Source organism: Xenopus laevis, chromosome 8S, assembly GCF_017654675.1.
Source record: "Xenopus laevis strain J_2021 chromosome 8S, Xenopus_laevis_v10.1, whole genome shotgun sequence".
NCBI lineage: Eukaryota > Metazoa > Chordata > Amphibia > Anura > Pipidae > Xenopus > Xenopus laevis.
Genome location: NC_054386.1, coordinates 101,347,991 through 101,362,750, shown reverse-complemented (window position 1 = coordinate 101,362,750; position 14,760 = coordinate 101,347,991). Strand labels below are relative to the sequence as shown.

General features: G+C 42.6%; 1 protein-coding gene across 7 annotated transcripts in view; it reads left to right on the top strand.

Moving 5' to 3' along the window:
* Positions 1–14,760, top strand: part of arhgef2.S (Rho/Rac guanine nucleotide exchange factor 2 S homeolog) — a 91,358-nt gene that overhangs the window by 47,554 nt on the left and 29,044 nt on the right. Inside the window, exon 1 of one of the 7 annotated variants that reach the window (XM_041574548.1) lies at positions 8,007–8,412. The exons of the other annotated variants lie outside the window; for them this stretch is intronic. Within the exon in view, the coding sequence (XP_041430482.1) occupies positions 8,350–8,412 (63 nt within the window). The 5' untranslated portion in view covers positions 8,007–8,349. Of the gene's footprint in view, positions 1–8,006; positions 8,413–14,760 lie in introns of those variants that run through there. 7 annotated transcript variants of the gene reach the window in all.

The window sequence follows — 14,760 nt, the reverse complement described above, 5'->3', positions numbered from 1 at the left end:
TATAGAAGCCCCTGCCAGCGCCGCTGAGGGAGAGACCACGTTACACAAAGCTGAAGCCGCAGAATGTAACACAATATACAAAAGCCTTTTGTCTGATTCCTTATAAAATCTTTATACCCAGGAGAGAGCCTGGAGGGAAGGTTCACAAGTACCTCTAGTCTGTACCACCACAGCAGGGACACCAGTACCTGTAACTACTACCTCTGAGATGTGTGCTTAGGCTAATAGAATGGGAATGGAATGTTGTGTTCCATTGGGGTGCGCAGATGTTTTATAAATTGGCCTTTGGCAAATCCTCCATTTATGGTAAATGCCAGTCATTTGCATATAATCGGCTTCAGCTTCGGAGGAAGAGGAGGAATCCCAGGGGTCCCTTATGATGTGTTAGTTTGGGCTCTGGGAGCAGCTGGTACTAACACATTTACTCTCTCTAAACCGCTCCCTCTGGGACTTTCCAACATCACTTCACCCAGCAGGTAACTTGCCCCAGGGGACAGGGGTCGCCGGAGAGAGGCGAGAAGCAACATCTGAAATACAGTCACAGGTGCAACAGAAAGAGAGACTGACATTTAGTTGCTAATCCCTTGCTGTTCTCTGGTTCTGACTCTTGAAACAATGTCGCCGAGGTCACTTCTCCAGGTCTGTTTTTCCTAATGAAATGGACTTGATTTTTACAATGTACTTTTTATTTCTAAACGAAACTGTTTACACTGCAAACAATTTACTCTACAATATAACATTTCATTTTTTGTAGTAATATTGGTGTGTAGGTGCATCTCAGCTCATTTTGCCTGGTCATGTGATTTCAGAAAGAGCCAGCACTTTAGGATGGAACTGCTTTCTGGCAGGCTGTTGTTTCTCCTACCCAATGTAACTGAATGTGTCTCAGTGGGACCTGGATTTTACTATTGAGTGTTGTTCTTAGATCTACCAGGCAGCTGTTATCTTGTGTTAGGGAGCTGTTATCTGGTTACCTTCCCATTGTTCTGTTGTTTGGCTGCTGGGGGGGAAAGGGAGGGGGTGATATCACTCCAACTTGCAGTACAGCAGTAAAGAGAGACTGAAGTTTATCAGAGCACAAGTCACATAACTGGGGCAGCCGGGAAACTGACAATATGTCTAGTTCCATGTCAGATTTCAAAATTAAATATAAAAAATCAGTTTGCTTTTTTGAGAAACGGATTTCCGTGCAGAATTCTGCTGGAGCAGCACTATTAACTGATGTGTTTTGAAAAATTCCCATGACATTATCCCTTTAAGATATTGTTTCTGGAGTCAGAACCAGCAGTGCCAACAGACAAATTGCTTTTAATAGTGATTACATGTGTATACATTTTACACCAGATTGATTTTGCTAAGCACACCGAACAAATCTTTTAGAATGTGCTTGGCCACTGAGCTTGCAATCGGTACCCCCTGCTTGTCTACACACCTGTCCACTGCAGGGATTCCGTCACTGTGTGCCTTTTCCTGGATCATTAAGCTGTCAGTATACACAGCTCTGTGCAGGGAGAGTTGACACAACGATTACTTGAAATGCCCAAGGACAATATACATGAGCTTTTCAGTGGGTGGATATGTGTCCGTTTCTATGGCAATCAGCGGATTTGTGTTTCCAAGCAATTTCCCCACCTGTGCGTTTACGAGACGAGTTTACGATAGCTCTCAGCGTTACAAGGACGTGATCTGTGCCCAGGTATTGCCCAAAGCCTGCATGGCCTTACTGCACTCCATTGTGTCGTCATCTGCTGTCAACTTTGCAGGGAGGCCATTCCTTAAAGGATAAGTAAACCTTTAAAATAAGTGAATGTAAAATTGAGGAGGGGGCTATTCTAAGCACTTTTGCAATGTACACTTATTATTTATTTCTTATTCCAAGATATTAAGGGACACGTGCTGTTAATATGAATGAATTTTGTTACAACAGCGCCACCTGCTGGTCAGTTTCCCACCAGTCTGACCAGCAAGTAGTCAAGGAAGTTGTCAGGAGAAAGAAAGAGGCTGATGTTCTTCTGCTTAGGAAAGATGTGAGAAAGGTTTCTAATTTTATTCCTAAGCAGAAGAACATCAGTCTCTTTCTTTCTCCTGACAACTTCCTTGACTACTTGCTGGTCAGACTGGTGGGAAACTGACCAGCAGGTGGCGCTGTTGTAACAAATTTCATTCTAGAATGGCCCCTCATCAATTTTACATTCATTTATTTTAAAGGTTTACTTATCCTTTTAGAGCGGCTTTCTATCAATTCAGTTTGCAAGCAGCCAATCACTGTGAATCTCTCCCTTGCAAATAGGGGTCTATCCTTTGTGTTATCCAATCAGCGGCTCCAAGAGGCAACAAATGGATGTTATCCCACATGGGCATTTATGTGCCCAACCAGATCTCCAGCCTTATATGAAGTCAGTGATGTTCAGCCTCCATCAGGCCATGAGCCATTGCTTTTCCATCCCTGGGTTAGTAAATGCCTATTGTAAAGTTAATAACTATGTGTCATACACCCCCGTCCAGCCCAACAAAAGGTTAAAGAAGAACTTCCCCCGGGATCGTCTGCATCTCAATGAGCTAATGACGCTGTAAACAAAGTCTTTTTATTACGCGGCCTCATTCATTATAATGTCCCCACCCTATAACACCTTGGGCCTTTTGTCTAATGGGTAAATGCTGAATGGATCAAGTGTCTCTGCCCCCAGTATCTGCTGCACATTCCCACGTACAATATTACATGGAAGATAAACAAAAAAAAACTGATTTTATTTGTATAGGACATATAGCAACCGTAGTGATTTGTATGGACCCACACTCAATTTTTTGAGATTAACAAAATAAAACTACTCATAAATACTTGGTCAATTCCATGTATAATACCCCAGAACACACAGCAGATAAATACAGGGCCAATTCCATGTATAATACCCCAGAACACACAGCAGATAAATACAGAGCCAATTCCATGTATAATACCCCAGAACACACAGCAGGATAAATACAGGGCCAATTCCATGTATAATACCCAGAACACACAGCAGATAAATACAGGGCCAATTCCATGTATAATACCCCAGAACCCACAGCAGGATAAATACAGGGCCAATTCCATGTATAATACCCCAGAACACACAGCAGGATAAATACAGGGCCAATTCCATGTATAATACCCCAGAACACACAGCAGGATAAATACAGGGCCAATTCCAAGTATAATACCCCAGAACACACAGCAGATAAATACAGGGCCAATTCCATGTATAATACCCCAGAACCCACAGCAGGATAAATACAGGACCAATTCCATGTATAATACCCCAGAACACACAGCAGGATAAATACAGGGCCAATTCCATGTATAATACCCCAGAACCCACAGCAGATAAATACAGGGCCAATTCCATGTATAATACCCAGAACCCACAGCAGATAAATACAGGGCCAATTCCATGTATAATACCCAGAACCCACAGCAGGATAAATACAGGGCCAATTCCATGTATAATACCCCAGAACCCACAGCAGATAAATACAGAGCCAATTCCATGTATAATACCCCAGAACACACAGCAGATAAATACAGGACCAATTCCATGTATTATACCCCAGAACACACAGCAGATAAATACAGGACCAATTCCATGTATTATACCCCAGAACACACAGCAGATAAATACAGTGCCAATTCCATGTATAATATCCCAGAACACACAGCAGATAAATACAGTGCCAATTCCATGTATAATACCCCAGAACACACAGCAGGATAAATACAGGACCAATTTCATGTATAATACCCAGAACACACAGCAGGATAAATACAGGACCAATTTCATGTATAATACCCAGAACACACAGCAGGATAAATACAGGGCCAATTCCATGTATAATACCCAGAACACACAGCAGATAAATACAGTGCCAATTCCATGTATAATACCCCAGAACACACAGCAGGATAAATACAGGGCCAATTCCAAGTATAATACCCCAGAACACACAGCAGATAAATACAGGGCCAATTCCATGTATAATACCCCAGAACCCACAGCAGGATAAATACAGGGCCAATTCCATGTATAATACCCCAGAACACACAGCAGGATAAATACAGGCCAATTCCATGTATAATACCCCAGAACACACAGCAGATAAATACAGGGCAATTTCATGTATAATACCCCAGAACACACAGCAGGATAAATACAGTGCCAATTTCATGTATAATACCCCAGAACACACAGCAGATAAATACAGGGCAATTTCATGTATAATACCCCAGAACACACAGCAGGATAAATACAGGGCCAATTCCATGTATAATACCCCAGAACACACAGCAGGATAAATACAGGCCAATTCCATGTATAATACCCCAGAACCCACAGCAGATAAATACAGGGCCAATTCCATGTATAATACCCAGAACCCACAGCAGATAAATACAGGGCCAATTCCATGTATAATACCCAGAACCCACAGCAGGATAAATACAGGGCCAATTCCATGTATAATACCCCAGAACCCACAGCAGATAAATACAGAGCCAATTCCATGTATAATACCCCAGAACACACAGCAGATAAATACAGGACCAATTCCATGTATTATACCCCAGAACACACAGCAGATAAATACAGGACCAATTCCATGTATTATACCCCAGAACACACAGCAGATAAATACAGTGCCAATTCCATGTATTATACCCCAGAACACACAGCAGATAAATACAGTGCCAATTCCATGTATAATACCCCAGAACACACAGCAGGATAAATACAGGACCAATTTCATGTATAATACCCAGAACACACAGCAGGATAAATACAGGACCAATTTCATGTATAATACCCAGAACACACATCAGATAAATACAGGGCCAATTCCATGTATAATACCCCAGAACACACAGCAGATAAATACAGGACCAATTCCATGTATAATACCCCAGAACACACAGCAGATAAATACAGGACCAATTCCATGTATAATACCCCAGAACACACAGCAGATAAATACAGTGCCAATTCCATGTATAATACCCAGAACACACAGCAGATAAATACAGGGCCAATTCCATGTATAATACCCAGAACCCACAGCAGATAAATACAGGGCCAATTCCATGTATAATACCCAGAACACACAGCAGGATAAATACAGTGTTAATGAATAAATCCTCCACCCAAGTTTCAAAACCTATGTCCTAACTAAAGTTTCACCCGTGAAAAAGTAGAGGAAGAAACAAAATTGTATCATGCACTGACATGCTATATGTTTCACAATAATTCATTACAGACGTTTCAAGGGGAAGTTAACCTTATAATGAACTTTTAGTCTTAGTCAGACATTGGTACCAAACTACATTCTATCAGCCACAGACCCTAGCCACCAAACATGTGTTATACTTCGGAGAGAGTTTAGATAGGGAGAGAAAAAAGCTTATGAAAGTGCTGAATTCCCCAGGAGCCAAGAGCATCAGCATTTTATTATGAATTAAATAAACACTTTAATAGACAGTTAGTGCTTATGTCTCCGTGGAATACTCCCTAGTGGCCCCTCGTGCCTCAGTGTGTCGCACCACTCGGCTCTGAACTTGATTGTAAACACCCAGACTTTAAAAAAAATGTTAAATTACCACATTTCATAGAAAAAAAAGGAACAAAACAAACAGAAACCAAACAGTTTACTAAAACTGTCAGTTAAAAAAAAACACTTTGGGAAACATAAAGGCTCCGGCACAAAGACATAAGTCACGGGCTTTAAAAATAGAAAATTCCTGCGCCGCCGCAGTCACAGGTGCGAGAAGACAGTGAGGAGCAATTTCCGCCTGCGCTTTTTGCTCTGCTCCATCGGTCGCATCACATACGTCAACCGGGGGCGTTGGGCAGGTGTTGGTGCAGCCAAGTGCAAGAGAAAGAAAAAAGGGGTAAAGCAAAATGACACTTTTTGGGGGCCATCAATAGCAATAATAGTGCCAATATTCACCACAAATCTGCTAAGGGAACCCTGTATTTAAAGGGGTTTTTGAGTTAACTTTTAGGGGGTTACTTATCAAAATCCGAAATTTTCTTATATTTTCTTTAAAAAAAAGTCAGACCAAAATAGAATCCACAATTTGACCTTATTTATTATTAAAAAGCTTGATTTAATCGGATTGTGGAAAAACTTGATAAAACCGAGCAAAAATCTGAGTTTTTTCCCAATCTAATGTTTTTTTTTTTCCCCCGAAAATTTTTGGGATTTGTGCCCGAAACATCCAAATTTTGCGGATTTATTTCTCCAAAATAGATGGATTTTGGACTAATTCCAGTGCAGACCACAGAAATTCCAAATGGTATAGAGACCTCTCCCACTGACTTATATTAGAGATGCACCAGATCCAGGATTCGGTTCAGGATTCGGCCTTTTTCAGCAGGATTCAGATTCATACATAATCCAAATTAGCATATGCAAATCTGGGGCTGGGAGGGAAATCCCGTGACTTTTTGTCACAAAACGAGGAAGTAAAAAATGTCTTCCCCTTCCTACCCTTAATTTACATATGCAAATTGGAATTCAGATTCGGTATTTGGCGGATTCTTTCGTGAAGGATTCCAGGGTTTGGCTGAATCCAAAATAGTGGATTTGGTGCATCCGTAACTTATATACAACCTCGGCAGAATGTGGATTTTCAGATTCAGACCTTTAACATCCTCGGGGTATAATAAATCTTGAAAAATTTTAGTTTTTTTTTCCTGCTAAAAATTTGGATTTTAGAATTAAAAAAAAAAACTTTTTAGAGTTATTTAATAAATAACCTGCTTAGTGTGATGCAGAGGGTGATATTCTGAGTAGGGATGCACCCAATCCAGGATTCGGTTCGGGATTTGGCCAAGATTCGGCCTTTTTCAGCAGGATTCAGATTCAAACATAATCCAAATTAGCATATGCAAATTAGGGGCGGGGAGGGAAATCCCGTGACTTTTTGTCACAAAACGAGGAAGTAAAAAATGTCTTCCCCTTCCTACCCCTAATTTGCATATGCAAATTGGAATTCGGATTCGGTATTTGGCAGATTCTTTTGTGAAGGATTCCGGGGTTTGGCCGAATCCAAAATAGTGGATTTGGTGCATCCGTAACTTATATACAACCTCTGCAGAATGTGGATTTTCAGATTCAGACCTTTAACATCCTCGGGGTATAATAAATCTTGAAAAATGTTAGGTTTTTTTTCCTGCTAAAAATTTGGATTTTAGAATTAAAAAAAAAAACTTTTTAGAGTTATTTAATAAATAACCTGCTTAGTGTGATGTGGAGGGTGATATTCTGAGTAGGGATGCACCAAATCCAGGATTCGGTTCTAGATTCGGCCTTTTTCAGCAGGATTCGGATTCGGCTGAATCCTTCTGCCTGGCCGAACCAAATCCGAATCCTAATTTGCATATGTAAATTAGGGGTGGGGAGGGAAATCACGTAACTTTTTGTCACAAAACAAGTAAGTAAAAAATGTTTTCCCCTTCCCACCCTAATTTGTATATGCAAATTAGGGTTCGGATCGGTATTCGGCCGAATCTTTAGCAAAGGGTTCGGGGGTTCAGCCGAATCCAAAAAAAGTGGATTCGGTGCATCCCTAATTCTAAGACCATTTGCAACTGGTCTTCATTTATTTTTTTATTATTTGTGGTTTTTGAGTTATTTCTCTTTTTATTCAGCAGCAGCTCTGCTAATTTCAGCCATCTGGTTGCTAGGGTCCGAGTTATCTTAGCAACCTTGTATTGATTTGAATAAGAGGCTGGAATAAAGTGTCAAAAGAAAAAGGCAAATAATTAAAAAAAAAAAACCTATATAAAAAAAAACAAAGACCAATTGAAAGGTTGCTTACAGTTGGCCATTCTTTCACATGCTAGAACTATACTTAAAGGGGAACTACCCCTTTTGTCTGTTGCCCTGGCACTAGAGCTCAGCACTGCCCTCTGCTGGATGCAGACTCTATGGGGAAGGAGAGGAGCAGATGATTGGTGGGTGACCTCTCCTCTCTGTCACATTGGGGTTAAAGCACATGGAGCAGCTGCAGAGCAAGAGGCACCAGAGTGCGAGGATTCGGCTCCCCCCCACCCCCTCTGCTGGTGGAGGGATGAGACTGCTGAGGTTTGGAAGCCTAGAGAGGGGGGAGGTGGAGGGGTTGGGGTTTGAATAATTTCAACTGCACTGAGGCTGTGACTTCCTGTGAATAAACAGTAACTGGCAGTTAGCAGCCTGTAAGCTCCATCTCCCCGGGAATATCACTCTTGCCTCCCTCAAACTGGATTAAAATTCAAATAAAAGGCCCGGAGGGGGTCAGAGAGAGAGGGACCCCCCTATCGATCTTCACCCCAGGAGAATATGTCTCGGATTGAGTCCTCTTCTAAAGCACGAGTGGAGCGCACCAAGGAGTTACCCCTCAAGGTCAGTCCTTTTTATTTCACTCAAACTGTCACCCTCCTGAAAGGGCAGTTGCCCTTTAATGATAACGGGAGGGCGTTTTGGGGACCCCAGTGTGGAGAATTCCCGTTTGTCATAAAGGAGACCCCTCCGATTGGATCTATTGTTCCAGCTCAGGACTAACTGCCATCTGTCATCCTAACCCTGCGGGTGGCACTCTACTAGAAGCCAAAGCCCCCCCTGTGTCCATGAAAGGGTTAAGGGCGAGTGCCTGAGTCTGTCACAACCGGAAAGGTGCAACAAAAGATAATTCTGAAACTGTCAGTTAACTCGTTCCCTCCCTCGCTGTCCCTAGTCCCATAGAAACGCTTTATTGTATAGAAACCCGAGAGCAGCTTCCCAGTGTAGATCTGGTACATGAGTTCTGCTGCATTGTTTGGAAAAAGATACATTTAAACAGATATGTTTGGCTTTACATCCCCTTTAAAAGAAACTCTGCCTCTCCCCTAGCTCCGTGCCATCGCTCTACTACTCCCGCGCCGTAGCCATGTGGCTTGTGAGTCCCACGTTGCACAACCTCCCTCTCCAGTAGCTGCATGGCTGCTTTGTTTACCCCCATAAATCATCAATAACCTGATGTTTATATTTGCTATGGGGGGGCTTATATATAAATGACATTTTTCAGCCCCATCCTGAGCGAGACATGACAGTTACTCTATCGGCCGCCGGTACAGATGCACCATGGGATATTCTCGTCTTGTGACTCGGGTGTTAAATTCAGGGGAAAATAGTGTGAATTCTATTAATGATCAGGAATAGGCAGCTATAAAGCATTTTGATTGGTTGGCTTGCGGTTTTCCTTTATTAACACACACACACACCCTTGCACTGCCTACAGGCAAACAGATAAGATATATATCAGCTGAGGTTGGATGTGTGTCAGTAACCCTTTATTAACCCATTTGCTATAAAAAAAAAAGCATCCGACCCTTCCTTGAAGCTATTTACTGTATCTGCCACTACAACAACTTCCCCCACTGTTTCACTGTCAAATAAAACCTCATTAAAGGGGAACTATGGCGAAAATAAAAATGTAACATAAGCTTCCTCATACTGAAATAAGAAACTTTCTAAATACAATCAATTAAATATTCTGTACTGCTTCTGAAATAATCAAGTTTATCTTCACTATTCCTCTCTCGGCATCTGTTTCTCTTCATTCTCTCTTCATGCAGCAGTTGGGTGTCAGATATTCACTGACAGTTACATCCAATATATCTTATAGGGGGGCTCCTTTCCTAGCAGATGTATTAGAGCTCACTCAAATAACTGATTCCAGTACAAACCATATCTAACAATAACTGCCTTTTGCATAAATCCTGCATGTAGAGAGACATGATGTCTGGTGAGTTTAATAGAGTGAGCTCTAATACATCTTCTAGGCAAAAGGAGCCCCCCTATAAGATATATTGGATCTAACTGTCAATGACTATCTGACACCCATTTAAAATCACCAGACATCATGTCTCTCTACATGCAGGATTTGTGCAAAAGGCAGTTATTGTGTTAGATTTTGTTTGTTTTCATTTCCACAATAGTTCCCATTTAAGAGGAAATCTTACTTGTGCCAGTTTGAAGGGAAGTCCCATCTGCGGCCCTCCAGCTGAACAACTGCCAGCACTGGTTGTAATGCAGTAACTGTCAAAAGAGGTGAAAGGGTTAAACATTGTTACAGTAAAGCCAGAGCCAGTTACAGCCCCCGTGGCTCCCTCCCAATTCTTTATACAATGAACAACATGCATTGGTTACTGTACGGGGCAGATGAAAGCGCTGGCAGCGTCTGTACCCCGTCTAGCCAAGAGGGCTGGAAGTAATATTTTGAAACTATTCTCTTGTGCGTTAAAGGGGTCGTTCCCCTTTAAATTAACTGTCAGTATGATGTAGAGAGGGATATTCTGAGACAATTTGCAACTGGTTTTTATTTTTTATTATTTGTGGTTATTATTTAGCTTTTTATTCAGCAGCTCTCCAGTTTGCAGTTTCAGCCATCTGGTTGCTAGGGCCCAAATTCCCCTAGCAACCTTGCACCGATTTGAATAAGAGACTGGAATATGAATGGCTGGGCCTGCACAGAAAGGAGTATTAAAAAGTTGCATTAACAATACATTTGTAGCCTTAGGGCAGAGACACGCTGCTATTTCGGGAGATTAGTCGCCCAGCGACAAATTGCTTCTTCTTCGGGCGACTGATCTCTCCGAACTGCCTACCCGCCGGCTAGAATCTAAATCGGCGGCGGGGTCGTTTTGGCTTTCCGAAGTCGCCCAACGTTTTCGACGACTTTGGAATTTGGAGTGCCATCCCGCCGGCGATTTACATTCGGCAGTTCAGGGAGATCAGTCGCCCGAAGAAGAAGCAATCTCCAGAAATAGCAGCCTGACTCTGCCCTTACAGAACATTTGCTTTCTAGATGGGGTCAGCGACCCCCCCATTTGAAAGCTGGAAAGAGTCAGAAGCAAAGGGCGAATAATTAAAAAACGATACAAAATAATCACGCGACTAAACGAGTTATTGCAAAAGCTTTGGCTAACCCCACATTTGGCTTTTCCGGATGTCGAAACTAGAATAGATCAAGTATTTATTATGGAGAAATTAACTAGCAGAGCTCTTGACACACAGAGACAATTCACGAAGGTTTGGGAGTCGGACAAATGCAATGTTATAAGATAAAATACTTTCAATAAAAAACAAAAAATAAAGAAGACCAATTGAAAAGTTGCTTAGAACCGACCATTCTATAACATATAGGTGAACAACCCCTTTAAATAACGCTCCGGGCCCCCAGACAGGCAAGCCATTCATTGGGCTGCAGATGGTCGTGTTTTACCTGGAAAAGAAAAATGCCCCCTGGCAATGAGGGGGTTAAGCCTCTGTTATTTCAGCTGCTGGTTGTACAGGAGGAAGAGGAGGGACCGTGAAACAGTTGTTTTTGGAAAAAGAGATGAAATAAAAAGCCCACCGGGGTCTTAATTGCTGCCGGTAATTATGTGTTCCCGCCTGCGGGGAATCCCATCAGTGGGGCATTCTGGGAACAGAATGAAAAGCGTAAAGCTCTAGAGCGTAACCTATAATGCCAAAAAGTTCTTGTACCTTCCTATAGAGCTCAAGTGCACTTATATTATATTCTAGAGAAACACTTGCCCTTGAAAGGGACGCCGCTAGTATTGGGCAAATAAATCCGTCAGTATCTGCGTCAAAAAAGACATTGCCGCGCGTCAAAATTATTCAGACGCCCGTTGACTTTAGTGCATTCGGACAAAAGAGTCGCGCGTATAAAATTGACGCTCGCGTCAAAATTGTCACATGTCAAAATTATTTTGACGCCCATTGACTTAAATGCGTTTCGAGAATTATTCGCCGAAACGGGACAGATTCGACCATCGCTAAAGGGAATATAAACCCAAGTCTACCGTCCCATTAATTCAGTGGCAGAAGCCTATTGAGTGGTGGTTGCATGGCAGAGAGACCCAGCGGAGGTGGTAGGACCTGACTTGGAAGTGGAATAACATCAAAAGGTGATGACGATTAGATTTAATTTCCTGTTTTATATTTATAGCTTTTAACCTTCATCCTTTTTAACCCTTTCTCATTTAGTGTTTTATTTGTGAGCACAGGGGTATTTGCCCTTATAACTCCACCTTGCAGGTCTGACACTGATAGGGGGGGGGTTAGAAGCAAAATGCCGACCCCCTTAAAGGGGTCGTTCACCTTTAAATGAACTGTTAGTATGATATAGAGAGGAATATTCTGAGACAATTTGCAATCGGTTTTCATTTTTTTATTATTTGTGGTTTTTGACTTATTTAGCTTTTTATTCAGCAGCTCTCCGGTTTGTAATTTCAGCCAATTGGTTGTTAGGATCCAAATTCCCCTAGCAACCATTCACTGAATTGAATAAGAGACTGGGATATGAATAGGAGAGGACTGAAGAGCAATAACAATAACTTTGTAGCCTTACAGAGCTTTTGTTTGTAGATGGGGGGGGTCAGTGACCCTCTCCGTTTGAAATCTGGAAAGAGTCGAACAATTAAAAAACTATAGAAAATAAATAATGAAGACCAACTGAAAAGTTGCTAAGAATTGGCCGTTTTATAACATACTAAAAGTAAACTTAAAGGTGAACCACCCCTTTAAGCGTAACAGTAAGTCAGAAAAGTCACTTCCTATTGCTGATATCCTGCGTCACCTTCCTGTTATTCCCCCCGCAGCATTGTCTGACACCAGCACTAACTGCCAGTTCTCCCTCTCTGTATATGTAGATTTAGATCTCAGCACTGTACTAATCTCTGGTCATTAATACGGGTAGGGGCTGCCATACGGCTTTACTCCTTTCATCTCCTGATTGAAAGAAAAACCGAAGCCGGGTTCTTGGTGTGATGGATTATACAGACTTTTGAGGCGGGGACACAAATCTAGGTGTTATTTAATTATATAATAATTATTATTTATTATTCGTGTAGCAGAGGAAGTGAATTTCCAGCGCACTGCTCACTTCCTGCCATGCAAGAGAAATATCTTCCCCACCATGTGAATAAGAAGGAGAAATCCCAATGCAGTTCCATGTAGGGATGCACCGGATCCATGATTCAGTTCTGGATTCGGCCAAGATTCTGCCTTTTTCAGCAGGATTCGGCCGACTCCTTGTGCTTGTCCAAACCGAATCCGAATCCTAATTTGCATATGTAAATTGTGCGGAGGGCTGGATTTTACGTGACTTTTTGTCAAAACAAAACAAGGAAGCAAACCACTTGTTCCTTTTCTGACCCTAATTTGCATATGCAAATTAGGATTCGTTTTGGTATTTGCCCGAATCTTCCAAGATGGATTCGGGGATTCGGCTGAATCCAAAATAGTGGATTAGGTGCATCCCTAGTTCCATGTATCTACACTTGTATCAACCTAGGAATGTTGGTGTGATCTCTATGTTACTACCTGCTCTTCTCCATCGCATTCTCATTCATTGGCCGAGGATGCCGGGAGTTGCGGGCACAGGAGGGCTTGTAAATCTGGATTCTTGGGTGAGGGGCAAAACTGTTTTACTACTGTCAGTAAATAAAGACCCAGTAACATGAGGGGGCGGCACTTGACCCCCTTTCCAAAGCGCACAAAGAGATTAGAGGGCAGCTATGAAAGCCGTGCCCATCTCTTTGTCTGCCCTCTGCAGGGGGCTCCCAATAATTAGGGATTAGGAGAGAGAGAGCAATTTGGAAATGACAGGAAAACCTGACCTGCAGCTTTAAGGTTGGGGCAGATTCGGGGAGATTGAGTCGCCTGGTGACTAATCGCCTCTTCTGCGTGGCGACAATCTCCCCGAACTGCCTTCCGTCTGCTTGAATGAAGAATGGCCTGCGCTAATGCACTCGCGGCGATTAGATTTCCGAAGTTGCTGAAGTTTTGGGCGAATTTGGAAGTCGAATCGCCGCGAGTGCATTAGCGCAAGCCATTCTTCATTCAAGCAGACGGAAGGCAGTTCGAGGAGATTGTTGCCACGCAGAAGAGGCGATTAGTCACCTGGCGACTTAATTTCCCCGAATCTGCCCCAACCTTTAAGGCAGAGACACACTCAGATTCTGGAAGATTTAGTCGCCCGTCAATAAATCGGCTCTTCCTCGGGGCAACTAATCTCCCCAAACTGCCTCCCGCCGGCTAGAATGTAAATGGCCGGCGGAATGGCAATCGTGCTCCTCGCTTTCCGAATTCGCCCGAACTTGCCTAATCTAAATGAATGAATAATTAGCCAGGCAGGCTGTGGGTTCCATATGTATTTGGTTTGAAAGGGGTTCGGTGGCAACCCTACCTCTTGCCCAGGCAAAAATGCCACACAAATTGTCATAGATGTAAGTTATAAGGATTTAGGATGACAGGGAGGAGGAAGGAGTACCCTGGCCAGTGAGCTTACAATCTAAGTGGGAGCAGGTTGAAGTAACCACAGCAAGAATAAAGCTTGTGGTTATTAAATGGGGGGCATGACTGCCTGTAGTCTCTGGGGCCACTAGATACGGTACAGTGTAACCTACAACTCTGAGTACTTGAGAGGTAGTGCGCGCAGGGCCAGGCCGTCCAGAAGGACTTGAGAAACAGAAGCTGAGGGTCACCTTGGGCCTGAGGGAAGGCAGGGTGGGAAATATTTGCAGTATAAATGTGTATGTTGTGCAGATTGGCTAATCATTAACCAGTTTGGCTACTTAGAGGCTGCTGGGAGTCACAACAGTGTGAATCAGTGTTTGGGAGTAAACAGAGACACATGGAATAAAGGACAGAAGGTTTGGGCCTTACACCAAACTGTGATCTTTTCCTAAACTCCCATGATCCTCA